This window comes from Metopolophium dirhodum, chromosome 6 (genome assembly GCF_019925205.1).
Source record: "Metopolophium dirhodum isolate CAU chromosome 6, ASM1992520v1, whole genome shotgun sequence".
NCBI classification, from domain to species: domain Eukaryota; kingdom Metazoa; phylum Arthropoda; class Insecta; order Hemiptera; family Aphididae; genus Metopolophium; species Metopolophium dirhodum.
Window position 1 is genome coordinate 6,950,176 of NC_083565.1, and position 17,646 is coordinate 6,967,821.

The following is a 17,646-nucleotide window of genomic DNA, read 5'->3' on the forward strand; positions in this document are numbered from 1 at the left end:
TGTTCTAATATTTGATCGAGATAATATTGTATCCTTTATTTGCGTCGTTGTCCGTGGACGTTCCTCAGCGGGAAGTTATACTGCATGTTATTGGGATTTGACGTTTGAAATGCGTGAAATATTTAATAAAATCGTATACACAATAGCACACGCGTACACTTGGGTATTTTATAGCGTAATGTTATACGGTGAACTCAATATATATTTGGACGATATCCAGTCATCCCGACCATCGCGCGACACATAATCAATGGGTTGAAAAAAAAAAAAAGTCAAAACATAATACATAATAATATAATAGTATTACAACTAACGTGAAAGTATAATAATATCATGTTGTTCTGTGATCGGACCGAATAAAATACAGCTGTTCATTGTTATATTTTGTTAATAAATGGATTTTTTTTTCCTGTAGGATTAGTGTCAATCGTGTATTTCATGTCTAACTCTTCGACGTTTACAACTGGCGATTAAAATCGACCTGATAAAAATAGGTATACCTACTACGTTGCCTGCCACGTCGGTACTTCAAAAAATAATTTCCAAGCAGACGGTTACAGCTGTTGTAGACTTGATTTACGTTCCATCGACTAATACTCAATCGTAAATATGTTTATAGAAATAATACTCAGAAGCGTGTACAGCGATGTTATTCTTGTTTTTGAACTTTTAAACTTTAAGTATCCAATTTAAATGGCTTTGGAAATCATAAGTTTACACCAAGAAGCAAAAACATAATATTATCATGTTTTCACTATTGCAAAAACTATCAAATCAGCACGAACTTTGTAATTTAATTCAAATGCCATAAACGCAATATTGTTCGTACATATAACTCACGTGTGCAGCTCATAACTGTGTACGTGTGTGTAACATACTTTTGAGGTACCAATATAAATCGTACACGATCAACGAGATTAAATTACACCATGTAAGTACCTATACTCGTATACCAAATGATGTATTTTCCGTTTTAATGTGTTTTTAACTTATGGCGTTTTGTTAGACAAGAATCATGAGATTAATTTTATAAATTAAGTATGTATTGAACGTTTTCGTGGTAGGTATAAGATACCGAAAATTAGGACAACATTTTTATTGTATTTATCTTTCTATTTAACTTTTGTTTACCAGTAATTTCATTATATCTCATTTTGGAATTAGATTAATATTTGAAATTGTATGGTTAATGTGAATAGAAAAATAGCAGATAATCATAAATATCTTTTCAGACATAGAATTACTAAAAGGTTTTGAAAACTTCTAAAGTTTTCTTCAACTGGGATTTATGGTCAAACTAAAACAATAACAGGTAGGTATTTAGGTTATACATATTATATTTTTACTCATCTTATAATCGATAAATACTTAATATACTTTCTGATATAGTATATTCATTATAATATTTAAATCTATTATGATAACTGAAATTGCATGCTACGTTAGTATAATAGTGTGGTATAATGTCTGGTTTATCGAGTACCTATTATATAAAAAAAAAATAAGTTAAATAATCCACTATGATGTAAAACTATCTACCTTGATAAAAATATTTTTTCTACCCCTCTTCGTGTCTTAAGATGATTTGTTTGATTGCATACCATACAATTATATATCTATATGGTGACATACCTAATTTCTCATAATTTTGTTTTATTTTTTAATTCAAAATAAAATGTAAAATGTAGTTGCGATCATAAGTACTCACTCCTAATTCTTAAAATGTGAGAAAAGTTATATTTGTGTATTTTTTTATCTTAAGGGCATAGACTGCCTGGTTATTACCCTATTTTTACTGTAGAGGGGTATGGTTAGTTTGGACCACGGGTATGGGTGGCGAGGATTTGTCGGTAAAGCCCGGGTGGTCACCCATCCGGGAACTAGAAACACCGGCTGATGCTTGATTTTAGAACACATTAGTGACCAAGGCCAACCACTGTGCCACACCAAGTCACACTAAGGCCACTACTTAAATTGTATTCCAATGTATAGTTAATTATTTAAAAATGTAAAATACGTATTTTTTGTTGTGCTTGTGTACAAAAAATACAAAGCGAAAAAAAACAAAGGAAAATGTCAAGTACCTATTCTCTACTTCTGATGCCACCTTTAAGTATTTGGTTCTTAGTAGCTGTATAACGTCGACAGAAGCTACATAAAATGATAAGTATAACTATGTATATGCTATTTCAATTTTCATGATTAAATGTTTCGGACAATTTCTCGAAAGCGCTAATAAACTGTGGTTTTGAAAAATATAAAAATACATAAAATTCTATGGTTCTGCACCGACGGTTAGGAGATCTAAACCATGTAAAACGTTGATCTTTATAATCAATCTGCAGTAGAGTTAAGCGGTCGTCAGACTCGGGATATATACATACATAACTGCGCAATAGGACGGATTTTTGAATTTATGTGCAGTCGACGGCAGCTGGTTTAATTTACGCTATTAAAGTTTATAGATTAAACGAGGATACAAAATTCCCGACTAGGTCACCCCAAAAACAATTATCGCTATCTCGTAATATTCAACCACACATGTTTCAGACGATCGTATACTGGCATAAAAACCACACACCCTTCGAGGTAGTTATTCAATTGCATTATTATTAAGTGATACGTATGAAGACCCTACGACAATAACGTATAAATAGTGCCAACAGTAATATTTAATCAATTGTATGACAGCCGAAGAAGATGACTGAAATTCAGGATCGCAACATAAAAATATAATACACCACAAAATGTCTGGAAAAAAATAATAACTATAAAATCACTTTTACGCATCGATTGCACTCGTAAAACGTTTGACGGCCTGGATGCAATATATAATGATCGCATGTCATGAGAAAATAAATTCCACTATCATAAATCGCTTACCTATTTATTTTTATTTTACCCGTCAGCCGTCACTAGGCACAGTAGTAAAAGTTATTGGGATTTTGAGTTTCTCTAACCAGCTTATCACGTGACTGCACATACTGTCGAGTATATAGCTATTAGTGGATCAGACGATTATCATAAAACTGAACGCGTCTGATATATATGTCAGTGGATTTGTACGCCCCTCGTCGATAGTCGTTATTGCAGAGTGTCAGAATCAAGCCAAGCAAAAGTACAAAAAGTGCGAGATGGACGTATACAACACTCGAAAGTCACAAAAAATATTTGCCACCTTTTGTCGAATGAATACTATATTAATATTAATGTGATAATTCAAATATCGAGAAATGGTTTCAAGCGCATTTCGTTAGAAATGTAATTGGTCGCGTTTTATCGTATAAACTTTGAATAACGGTGACCGGTATTAAAAATATCTATGAAAGAACCTCAGATTAATTAATTAACCACAATATACGATATCAATATAAATTGCCAACGAACGTTTAAAAAAAGCCTCAGTCAGTTGTTACTACCACAATGCCTATTACGGCACGGGCTGTTGTTTAAATATAATATAAAGGTCATCGTAAAATAAAATCGCGTTTTATATTATTAAATGTTTTATTTTGCATATTTTTACATATTTGTGAGAGTTTTGAGCATATTTTTCAAACTACAGTTGTTTATACCGGCAAAATTGGCAAAATTTGATAAAGTCCTAATTATATTCGTGCACAAAAAATACGCGTTAAGAACTCGGGAAGCTAACAGATAATAGTTAAATTTGAAAAAAATAGAGGTTATTGTCATTGGTATTGTTGTATTTATAAAAACAATAACGTCGATCCCAATTATCACCCACCCAGGACAGAAGTAAATACGGGAATGGTAGCGGCGGAAATGGTTCAATTGATCGATAAGATACAAACTTAACATAATATATTAATGTATATTCTGATGTGTGGTAGCAACGTTGTTACCGTATGGTGTAGACTATACTTAGTCGTATTTGACCGTAAAAATACGGTAATTACCGTACACTTGATTGAAATAACGACCAAAAATACTTTTGGCTTGTACAATAATTATAGCCATCGGACATTTAAGATACGTTTTCGATATTTCGCGGTTGGAAAACAATGTCAATAGGTAGAAATAAAAACGGCGTGTGAAAGGAGGGCTATACGCATGTGGATGAAAGGCGTTAACTATTTAAAATACCGAGCGGTACTGTCGTAGAATTCTCTCCACAACCCCCAGAAAACCAATTCTTTCACCAATATCCGATTTTAATATAGTAAAATAATTTACAAATTTTCGGAGAAGTTAAAATCAAAAATTAAAAAATGTGGGAAAGTATATTTCAAGTAGACTTGACGACAAATTTAAATCTGTTTTTAGAATTCTTATCGCTTCATTAGATCAATTGGTATGTTTGGAAAAAACACGTCTAAAATACTATGTCAGGCATGTTATTAGACAAAAACAGATAATCACGGTATCGAATCCCCTTAATGCCAAATAGTAAAATAAATTACTTTAATCACAATAATATCATAAAATATTATTAGTAACATTATAGACTGACAGACTGTCTTCGTTCAGAATCGTTTTTCATATACAATGATTTTATACCATTGAATTCATATTTAACATATCCATTACAGTGACTTCTCTAGATACCTACTGAACAACAGGGCGTTACCCAATTACTGTTATTTTTCCTTTTGCTCTTGGCTCTTACAGATTAATCAAATTTTTTTCAACGAATCTCTTATGACCACCCCTCTTATTATATAGTAAACATGTAACGCGATTTAGCTAATAAAGTAAACCAATATATTTTATTATTTAACTTTGTTTGACAGTTAAAATGTTGGGCAAAAACCTCAAAATAATTTGAAAAATATTAAATGGAAAATGTAATTATACAGCTTATGTATGATTGAAAATAGACAATATCGGAAGGATATTATATTTTCGTTAAAATGAAAATATAATCTGGATGTCGAAGGGGATTTCGAAGAATTTAAAAAGGGAGTGGGGGTGTTGTGTTGGTGATTGAGGGTAGTTGAAGATAAAGTAGGTAATGTCATGAGTTGTTGTGGAGTGTGCAGAAGGGGGAGTCGTTCAATAAAAGTTTAAATAGTTGAGAGGGATGTATGTGTGGACCGATCGGATACGGGAGAACGATGTTATGTATTTTCTAGAGAGAATGAAACCCGGGTCGGGTATGTTTTTCTATACCATTGTTTATTATTTTTAAATAATACGTATCTTATCTGTTTGTTTATCACATCGTTTTAGCCGCTATGTATAGCTACAGGTGTAAAGTCTGTCAACCCAAACGGGATAAAATATGTCTTATCGTATGCTGATATAGATACCGAAGCCCGAAGGTATCCGCGGTGGTGGAAGGATTTCATCTTTTCGGGCGCGGTAATTCCTATATCCTATACCCATTAGCGCTCACCTGGACCTCGCCGGGCATGTTTCTGGTGCTGTTGATGAGGTGCCGCGCCATCATGGTGTAGAAGCACGCAATGGCGGACAGCGGCACCACGTAGTAGACGAGGAACCGGACGACGACGATGATCCGCGGATAGGCCGGTCCCAGTTCCTCGGCGTACGGATAGCACACCTCGAACAGCGTCACGTTGTCCTGCCGGAACTGCCGGACGTACGAGTTGGTGGCCGCGGGCAAGGCGCACGCTATCGCCAGGCACCATATGGTCACGGCCACGGTGACGGTGAACTTGGTGGCCCGGCGGCCGCCCACGGAGGCGTGCAGCTTGCGCATCGGGTCCACGATGGCGAAGAACCGGTCAGCGCTCAGGGCGGTCAGCGTGAACACGGTCACGCCGATCGATATGTCCTTGGTGGTCTCTGACACCTTGCAGATGGTCAAACCGAACGGCCACGACGGCACCTGTGTGACAACGGTACACAAAATATTATTGTTGCAGAATAATGTAGTCGCACAGACTAGGTATTTTCAAATTGTAATATAATATTATCGTCGAAGTACATAATATTTTATCTAGAAAAAACAAGCTTTGGACAGATTCAGTCAAAAGTGTTATCTTTGCTACCGAGATTCCATACCCGCAGTGACTGGAGCATTGAACATTTTTTTGGTTCTTAGAAAATGAACAATTTTGGTCCGGTTTCTTTTCGGTTTCAAAAAAAAAAAAAAATGTATTTCGGTTAGCAGTGTCACTTACTCACTTATGGTGGATGGGATCCAATTTTCAAGACTAAGAAGAGTTTATACAAGTAAATTTTCTCACCGTCACTATTAATGCACGTTTCCCTTTTAAATAATCCTTACACTTCTTTTTTATTGTTATTTATACAGTGCGTATTGCACTATATCATTAATAATAATTCATAATAAATACCATAAATACATAATTTATAATCAATTAAAAAAGCATTTGTATTTTTTTTATTTTTTTTTATTAAATGATAAATTACAACCTTTAGAAAGTCTTCTAGATTATTATTTATATATTATAATTTATAGTTGAAATTAAAATTTATTTTTATTAAATGTGTATAGTATTTATAACTTTTTCAAGTCTTTTTGTATATTACATTCACTAAATTGTAATAATCAAGATAATATAATAAATTTGTATAGGTAGGAAATACATTAAAAATATATGTATGTATATATATTATTAAATGATTATACGATATTGTAGATATCTGAAAAACATTTCATCCTGCCATCCATTTATGATGGATTGTCCAAGAGTATAACAGCAACATATTATTTCTATTTATTCGTACAATACTTTGAACAAATTAGTAAAAATAATAAAATTATTAATTAATTAATTAAGAAAACATATTAAGTATACTACCTATCTATCTACTAAGTTTTATATTATTTAATTTAGAACGCCGTATGCATTCCTTCTTACAAGAATAAAAAGGTTTCTGATCTACGTTTTTTGTTTCCCCATTTAGCTAAACCTTACTTTCTTAACACACTTAGTGTGTTCTTGTTGGGATTAACGAAATTGTATACTCTTTTCAGCTTCCATAAAACACTGTGAAACCTGAACTCAATTATATTCGTTACCTAATGATTGATGTTATAGTGTGCGTTCTCTAATACGAAAAATTCTTAGATCTACTAGTATATCCAGGTAAGATCTATTGTTGTGATTGAATGCCCAGTATTATTTGTTCGGCGTACAAAAAAGACTTTCATAATATATTTCTACAATTAATTTTGGACCATCTACAATGGTTGTTATTGTTCTCCATTTGCCAAACACACACAAGTCATTTTTCCAATATCTCGACTACTCCATTTTTTTTCCAATGTCTCATTCATTTTGGCGGAATGACACATAAGTCATCTCATGAGTAAAAGAGTATAATATGAAACGTATTGACAATATTTAACCTTGAGCCAATTATTAAAACTAATCAATTTCTCTTTTGAAAACGATACTGTGATCCGTTTAAAAACAATTAATGTCCACTTGTGAAAATTATTTTTAAAAGAATCACGGTAGGTATTTTCAGCCAAAGTGTTTGAATTCGATTTTTAAATTGGAATTTTTATCGAGAAATTCATAATACGAACATCGAAAACATATATAATTTCTAAGATACTACGATTACGAATAATGGTGGACAAAAACATACCCTATGGACATCATAATATTGAATATTAGATAATATGTTATATTACAATTTCTTTAAAATCATGTGTTTGAATTAAATTTTTATAATATTTACTATTGTAACGTATTAGTACGTTTTTCAAAAATTATTGTGGTCTGTCAGTATAATAGTAGCATATACGGGTGAGAGGGTGGTATTAAACTTGATCGGTACGGCGATAAATTGTTCAGATAACTGGACGAGGTAATAACAAACCAGTAGGTGACTATTATACTGAATTAATGGAAATATGCGTTTTGTTCTTGTTATTTTATTATAAAAGGCCAAATGGGTCGGTATTTTCCGGGACACATTGTGTTTATTTTGACATAAACTCGTTTTTTGTTCTAATCTGAAAATCAATTTTACTCACACTCATCGATAATTGCATTTTATAAATACATTATTTAGGTATAATAAATTATGAATAACTATTATTATACATAGAATGTTACAAAATATAATTTATTTATTGTATTCATATATTTATAAATGGAAAAATATTATGTACCTAACTACCACAGAAAAACGTTTTGATGATTACTTATATAAAATTAATATTTTAATATATTTATTATTTATATCTTGTTTTATATTTATTTGTAATGTATTATTCTACAATCATAAAATTTTAAATTATAATATATATATATATATATATATTATTAATGTAGAAATATAATTTAGCGAATAAGTAAATTATTACTCAGTCTAATGAAGCTAAAATATGCTCAGGCGACACTATAATATTTGTGCATATGACACTGCAACATGCGCAGGCACGAAGCAGTCCCGTTTTTTTAAACTAAAGTTATTCAAAAATATTTAAATATTTTGTTTTTTAGCGTGTAAATGAGAATTAGTCAATTTACCCAAATTCATATTATGTGTAAATAAAATAAAGAAAGTTCCCAGAATTTTTAAAATGTTGTTTTTATTTGCGTCCATAGGGAATTATTACGTATAGAAATAATTTCTGTAAGGTTTATCGCAACAAAACACGAATTTAGTAATTCCTTATTGTTGTCATTAATAATCATTATATAATAATTTAAAAATATTTATTTATTTATATACATATACGCATATAGATGAATACATCTTAATTGTATTCATGTATGTGTTTCAGGTAAATATTTTAACATAACAGAAGGAATAACTTACTAAATTCATGTTTTGTTGCAACAAACTTCACAGAAGTAATTATTTATGGACACAAAAAAAAAAAACAGTTTCAAAATCCTGGGAACTTTTTATGAATACATATCAATTTGGGTGAAATTGAGTAATATTTAATTATTTTAATTTTCATTGGCAAGCTAAAAAACAAAAAAATATTAAAATATTTTTGAATAATTTTAGAGGGTTGACAAAAATAAATAATAATAAATATTTTTGTATCTTCCTAACATCATTAATACACTTAAAATAAAATAATAATAAAAAAAATTCAAAAAAACATTGTATTTCCCTCATAAAAAAAATTATATAGTTTTATTAAAAATAAAAACGTCATAAAACTTACAGTTTCCACGTTAATATAATTATAAACAAGTTGAAAATAAACGTATGATTACGAAATTTTATATTGTAATTAAGGAACTTATGCTAATGGAGTTTTGACATTTTTTTTTCTTTTATTTTTAATGGGACTTTTGAGCCTCTAAAATAGCGTTTCAGACCACTGTGTGTCGTGGTTGAACTCGACGAGTAGCGACGGTAAGCGACTACTGTAGCACGGGCTAAGTGTTTTATTTTACGATTGTTTTATACTTGCAAGAATAAAAGTATTTCTGATCGAAAATTATGTTTAAGTTGTATTTCAGGTTTTTGTGGTGAATATCACTTATGGAAAAGGTAGCAAGACACTGTTGTAGTACTTACTTTCTCTTCCCGTTTTCGTTATCTTGGTTCAGGTATCAGTTGAGAAAGGGTAGGACTTTGTCAAGATTAAAGAGATCTCACCCTCGAACATCCAGTACTCGTTATTGTAGTCAGTTGTTTGAGAGTAAAGCGGCCTCAAAGTTATAGAGTATAAATCCTGTGGGACCTTGTTAAAATATCATCTTTTTGCGCATTACTCGTTATCGTGGTAACCAAAAGGAAAATTTAAATAAGATTTACTATAGGTGTCGATATTTACTCGTTCGACGGTTTGGGAATGGCCTTTGCGTGGCGTATACGACAGTATGACATAAAGCATATTTTATTATTCTATATTATTATTCTATATATTGCTACAAAAGACAATCGCTAAAAAATAATTGAACAATTGTTTGAAAATTGTATAAGTTAATGAACATTATAAACTTAAGGGTTTACAATATGGATTTAAATTGTTTAACAATATAATATGTAATAGTAATATTATTCTTGAAGCTAAATCTATTAATTGAAATCTACATTTCAATAATATAACTATTGATTATTCGTCTGAAAATCTTAATGACAGAGCACATTCTTATAAATATAAATATACTTTTGAAATATATCAATTAAAAATATTATGTAAAGCTGCCTAATTTTATAATTTCTTAATACAATTATATTTGCGTTGAATGATATTTTAAATATAAATGGGAATAAATTAAACAAGAACCTCTTGGCAATTTGTCAAGTAGATACAACTTCTTAAATTTATCGTTTAATTAATAATTCTAAAATATCTGTATATACAGTGTATATTTGTGCAAGTATAATTAATTATCAATTTATTTATTTTTAGATTTATTTAGTTTTACACATTGAATTATAAATAATGTAATTGTAATCTATGTTAATTGTTTACTTCTACTTTTATACTAATATATAGTGTACCCAATGATACTTAAGAAACATTAAAAAATACATGTCTCATGGTATAAAAATTCTCCTACTGAGAAAACTTCAGTGGTTTAGTCTGTTTTAATCAATTTTTGTACGCACCTATTAGATAATTTAACTTTTCTCGGTATTGCCATTTAATGTAAAAACAAAAAATGGGATTGTGATTTCAATGAAACAGATGTGTACTTATAATTCAAAATCCTATAATTATTAAATATAACATTATTTTATGCTGATTGTTAAATTATATAAAGAGGCAATTAATTATTATTTAAAATGTATTTAAATTTTTTATAATAATTATGTGCACGTGTGTACCTATATTGCCTATACATTGAGCCGTGTAACATATTTGTAAAAATAAGCCGAACAAAATACGATAGTGATTAATGGTTAATGGTTTTTATCATACTGGTTTTTAGACAGTTTTAAAAATGTTGTTTGTCTTAAAAAAGGTAAACAGTATTTTGTATTTGTAAAAATATTTATGCATATAACAATATAGGTAATACTCGGAGATTAAATTTTTCGTTATTATGAATTCTAAACATTTTGCTTAATATACTTGATTAAAATCTTAGTTATTTTTTAACGTTTGTTAATATTGTAGAGCTATAAACCAAAGTCCATGATTCAATAACTATTATTATTATAAAAACAAAATATAGTTTCAAGACACATGCCGATACACTCTAGCTTATTTAGACGTTTTTTGCATGGATGAGTGATGAGTGGCACGACTACATGTTATACATTATATAAAAAAAATCTAGTTAACTAAAAAACTTTGGTTACAGACTTTTGGTCATAGTCTTGTTTGCTCCCATAATCCCATCGGAGTATAATAATAGCTCATAAAGCCATACTATAGTTAATTACTGTCGATCTATAGGAAAACAGTAACACGCGTATAACTGAACCAACTCTCAATCGTTTCTACTGTTTCAAGTCACAGTCACATTATCCATACCCATTGTGAACAGTTACTTGCTATCGTAACTCAAACGTGCACACTTCTGCATTTAAGTACCTGTACAATTGTATTGGCGGTATAAAGAGTATACCACGCGTAGAACACACTTTTATATCAAATATTTATAACAATAATATATTGATGTGCATACGAGATTTAACCACTTGGTCCATAATATAGTACATATTTTTGAATGATATTCAAAACAAATATTTGATCGTATTATCACTAGTATTATGTTAAGACGAAGGGATAAACTCACCGTGTAGACGGTAGACGTGAACGGTATGCAGCTCAACAGGACCAGAAGATCGCCCAGCGCCAGACTGAGTATGTATATGTTCGGCACGTTGATCATGTGCCTGTGCCGGATGAATATCAACACCAGAGATCCATTTCCGATGGTTCCCACGAAAAATATGAACGCGAACAGTACCGGAACTATGTACGTTTCCGGTCGCGCCGAGTAGTCATACTCGTCGACGGCTAGCGTGCTGTTGGACGTATCGTTGACGACAGAGTGGCCGCCGTCCATAATTGTTCAAGAAGTGGCTGTCAACTGTTGTACATCAATACGGTCATCGTCTGAATCAAAAACAAAAAGTTATTAATGATATTACCAATACCGCTAACATTAGGACACGTAGTGGGTGGGCTGTGATGAGGGGATGTGGCTAGGAATATTTTTGGTTTAAAAACTACCGATCACAAATTGTCCGCAATGTGTTTACAATTGGACTTTTTTTAATTGATAAAAAGCGACAGATCAGGCTCTAAAAATTATTATAAATAATTTATTTTTAAATTTATTTTTAAAACGAGATGTAAATCAATTTAAGTATAATATCTCTTTACACAAATATAATATACCTACTATTGTATACGATAAAATTTTATATACGAAATTTTTGTCTAATATTGCGTAATGATTTTTACTTTTAATATTTTTTTTTAAATTTTTAAAAAAATATTAAATTATACAACTATTTTTACGCTGAAGTTGAAAATATACTATAAAGAAACATTATTCTTCAAAGAACGTATACATAATCTGTATAATATGTGCGACGTGCTCCGAGTTATCGTTCGAGCAACCGTGAAATTATGGGTTTAGTTATCATGAAAAGTCTGTATTTGTTTATTATTTGATTCAGTATCCTATACAAAGGAAGGGTCGGATATAAAAAAAAAATATAAAAGTAGCACTTATACAATAATGAGCTTAAGATTCAACTTTATTTCTCAAGCCTTGAGAGAAAATGGTGGAGTGACCATTTGGTTAGCGGGTAAAATAGACACTACGCACTTCGAGCAATATTACCGATTCTATTACCTACAAGATATATGAAATATTATATATTATAATACGATTATTATTACATATCGTATGTAATAATAATAAACTGGAAGATAGACCAAGCGGGCTTACCACAAATTTTTCCTGTAATAATGAATTTATACAAATTCTCATTTTTGGAATTTTTAAGTAAATTTAACACCATATTTTCAACTGCTAATATTTTTTATTGCAATATTAGCGAGTGTCTTGTGGCGATATCAACTTTTTTTTTTGATATGAGAGTTGTCTTTTTTCCTGTATAAATTGTTATGCACCTTTTTTATATTTTTCGTGGTATAAAATTGAGAACAATTTTATTTTATAATTATTAATAATAATTTATCTACCTACTTAAATAATTTTTTTTTTTGAAAACTGTATTGGACGCGTTAAAAAAATATATTTTGGGGATAAAGATGGGCATCCAAAATCAATGAGCCCCGGGACCGTGCCTTTACCCCGGACTTGCCTTTAATGACCTTTTCGAAAATTTTAATGTGTAAAAATCACAATTATAAAGAATAGTTTTAGAGTTATTTAAATTTAAGTACATACTAAGAATAATTGGTCTAATATAATAGGTTTAGAACATATGGGGCTACAGTAATTAACACTAAAATACCAATATTTTATAGTTTATTAACATCTTTAGAATATGATATATACTAGATTTAATATTAAAACTATTTTGTATTTTTGTGAAACCATCTTTAAGAATAATTATTATCCTTAGTATGAAAATTGTAATAACCCCAGCAACATCAAAATGTTCATAAGAATCTTCGGCTTAACAATTTACAACAAAAATGGTCGATTCTCATTTGTAAAAAAGAATTTTTTTTACACAGGTCATCTCGTAAATGATATAAAAATATAAATAATTTAAAATATGGTCCTTAAGTATGCTTAAAAATGTCATAAATCCACATTTGAATAAATGTATGATTGAGGTTAGCATGCTTGGTAAATCACCTTGTATAGCTGCAGGTGTGTTGAACGACATTCAGATGGAACATTAGCCTTAGATTCAGTATTGGAAATATTTTTGGCAAAAGTACGTTTTATGCGTATATTTATTGTTTATTGTGAATTTTATATTCGATGGTTGAATTATTAGAAAAAACATTTCCACACGATTCGTGTTTCTACATACCTATTTATTTTGACTTATATTTAATTTAAAAGGAGTATCTAGTACCCAGGTATTAGTGGCTTGATAGTATGGTTTTAAACTTATATATATTTATATATACATATTATATAGGTAGGCATTATTTATTTGTCGAATAAGTAATGGTTGTTGAAAAAAAACAAAGTTGAATTATTTTTTCATTTGTTTATTTGTGAATGCTTTAATGCTATGTTTTATTAATAAAGTAAATGTGATATTTTTATTTTTTATAGATACATTTTTAATGTATATATATTTTGTTATTTTCAATTTGTTTTATATAAATTATAATATGCCGTGTGATCAAATGATCCGTGTATGGGTTAGGATTTTGTAACTCTATCCAACAATTAAAAAAGCATAAAAATTAAAACCCATTATATGGGTTTCAATTATATATAAAGCAATATTAATTTTGTTTCAGGTATTATTTGAATTTAAAATGATGTCACTTCAATAAATATCTAGATGTAAAACTATATCTAATTGGATTCTCTCGATTCGTGAACTGTAGTTTCATATTATGTTGAGCTTTTTTATTCTAATAAATTATTAGTATCGAATAAGTCAAATTCACACAATATTCGCTATTGCATTCATGTAGAAAGTTTCTTGAATATATATTTAAATTAAATTAATATTGTTACAGTTAAATATTTAAATGATTTTAATTTCATATCGCTTAAAGTTTTAAATTCCATCTGTCAAGGTTAATATGTACAGACCAGTTATGGATTGACTTAATAATAACCAAACATTTTATATTTTGTGATGGGAATTCCATTGAAGTTGTTTTACTATAGTTTTTCAATTACAGCGATACTTTTATTTTTTAAAGAAGTTTTCTGTTAAACGAAATGTTTTTGAGAACCAAAATAATGTTACTCTATCAGATTTCTCTAAATTAAGATTTTTTTTTTGGCTCGTCCCGCCTACGTAATATGGGAGTTTTGCTGTAATTGAATTTTATAATAGTATTTGCCATTTAGTTATTGAGCTAATTCATAAATACATCACGGAATAATATGTCCAGCAAAGTATTCGTTTCAAAATTTGAATTTATAGAAACACTTGGTTTATGTTAAAATATAAATTTAATAAATAATATTTTAATACTACATTATTAAAATAATTTATTTTATTTAAAAGTCATAAATTATAATTTTCTATTATTTTCAAACTAATAATAAATTCATATTCTTTATAATCTAAGGATAATATTATATATAGACACAATAGTTCAATTCTGAATATATTTGAAAGTCAACTTAATGGATTGAAAAATGTCTTAATATTCCTTTTTTGTATTAAGTCATTTATAAGATGATTTATGATTAAAGTGTTAGTATTTTAAAGACTATGCCAAACATCGATTTTCATATCCAATATATTATATTTGTCACACGTGAACCATATCAAAATAGTATTCTGGATGGCAGCCAAAATAATGCTGTAAATAGTTCATTATCTCTATCCAATTAATTGATTCAATTTCTATTAAGTGGTAAAAACATGATCGTTTAATAAAAAAAATACACATAGAAAACGACAATAGTAAAGGTTACTAACAATATAAACTTATTTGATAATATATCAATGTCTGTATACTTTAATTTATTAATTTTTCAGTTAGAATTTAAGTATAAAAGAAACGTATAAAATAAACAACGCTATACATTACAGCCACACATTGCACATAATTATTCATTGAATATTTACTTTTAATTTCTTCAGGGGAGGTGTAATCATTAGTTATAATTTTTTTTTCATAAACCAACCCTAATGTATAATGTTTTTAATGGTCAAAGACTCCTAAGATTTATTACGTTACTGTATACACAGAAACTATGTTATATTATGGTAACGGTTTTCTTTTTATATATTTTGTTGGTATTTCCCGTATTGATATTGAAAGGTGGAGTCACTTGAGTTAAGTTACACAGATACATTCAGTATAAGTTTTAATTGATTGCAAACAATTTAGAAATTATATCGACAGTTTAATTTCCAATTTTTTAATATGAACGTAAAAAGAACGTAAAACTAATGACAGCTATTATGTTAATCCACCAAATTACGTCGTATAATAATTATTAATGATTAAAGATGATAGCTAGATATTATTTTTTTATATTTGAGGATTAAATAGAAACACGGGAATGTATTTTTTAAATTAAGAAATATCAATTAGGAATATATTTTTGTAATTCAATTAATAATTCTAAGACTTTTATTAAAATAAAAATGGGAGCAGTAAGTTGATTGTGACTGACTGTGACATACTGTCATAATTGTGAAAAACAATTATTGGTAGACATCATATATTTCATTTTAATATTTTACTCAAATAGTTGTCTACATAATAATACAGCGTATTTATTATTCCCATTAAAAATAATTCTACTTTGTAACCAATTGGTAATGCTCTCTATTTATAACCACTATTTAATGTCAACAACGTTATATTGTTAATATTTGTTATAATGCATTTTATTACAATATATTACATGCTCGCAACGTGTACCTACGGACAATGTCTAACCAAGTTGGTTACATAATATCTGAATCTGATCAATATTATTCACCTATAAGTTACAGGATATAAGTAATTGGATTTATTTTATACATTATTTTAATAAACGAATATTTTTTTTTGATTGAAATATAATATAATATAATGTATTTCAATTTAAATGAAAACAGTGAAGACGAGGTTCATTCCAAGTTATATTGTAAAATTATATAATATTTTATTTGTGTGATAGATAATGAAATATAAGTGGATAATAATATCTTGTATAATGTTAAACTGAATAGTATACTATTATTGTTCATTACACATTATAATCAGACCAATAGTTTTTATTTCATAGTCTAAAATTGAAGAACACTAAAATAACCTTAATATTAATATATTGGATTATGAGTACCACCACCAACCACCCAAAAAATATGTTGCTGCCACAACAATTCGAAATAGGGTTTGGCGCCACGACTGTGTTAAAATGAATATTTATTGAATAAATAAAAAACAATTTGTGAGATTCATTAAATTCAAAATAATATTGTACGCTAAAGAAATTAATACATTTCAATTTATTTTTATTTTAGTTAAACTGAATTGTATGTATAAAATACATTGGTAATACGAATTTACTTTTTTCTATTATATGCACTCAAGTTGTTTTTAATAATTAGAGTAACTAATATACATATAGATTTATAATATTACATAATAACTTAAAAATATGGCTAAACACGATAGCAAGTATAAAACAATAATGATATTGTTGGCAGAATAACAAAATATAATATTTAGTGATTATAAGTCATTATTATATTATAATATGTGGAATTATAATAAATGAAAGAAACTCAATAACTATTTAAAATTGTCTAAGAAATACGTGGATTATGCTTATAAATTATTAGTTTATTATTATGTATGAATTATATTAATAGGGCGTTGAACAAATCAATTTATGACTATACTTATAACTGTTTAGTTAAGTTTGTTAAATATTTTTTCACTTAAATTATTATTGAAAAATTACTAAAAAAAATGTTTACTTTAATTAGATGCCCTGATACTGCATTATTTGAGAATAACGAAGTTAAGTCAAGTTGACAAGCACACAGATAAGAAAACTAATGATTACCTATCTGTAGAAATATTAATACCTAACTAAACAACAATAGGTATATTTTATAGTTAATGATATTATTCCTAAATACTATTATAATTTGTCTGTTATATTATGGTCCAGG

At 28.8% G+C, this 17,646-nt stretch overlaps 1 protein-coding gene across 6 annotated transcripts in view; it reads right to left on the reverse strand.

Moving 5' to 3' along the window:
- LOC132946797 (neuropeptide CCHamide-1 receptor-like) overlaps positions 1-17,646 on the reverse strand; it is a 188,643-nt gene that overhangs the window by 57,653 nt on the left and 113,344 nt on the right. For all 6 annotated transcript variants that reach the window (XM_061016878.1, XM_061016875.1, XM_061016876.1 and 3 more), the window contains 2 exons: positions 11,631-11,953; positions 5,360-5,815 (listed from right to left, as the gene is read on the reverse strand). In XM_061016878.1, the coding sequence (XP_060872861.1) occupies positions 5,360-5,815; positions 11,631-11,903 (729 nt within the window). In that variant the 5' untranslated portion in view covers positions 11,904-11,953. The remainder of the gene's footprint in view (positions 1-5,359; positions 5,816-11,630; positions 11,954-17,646) is intronic.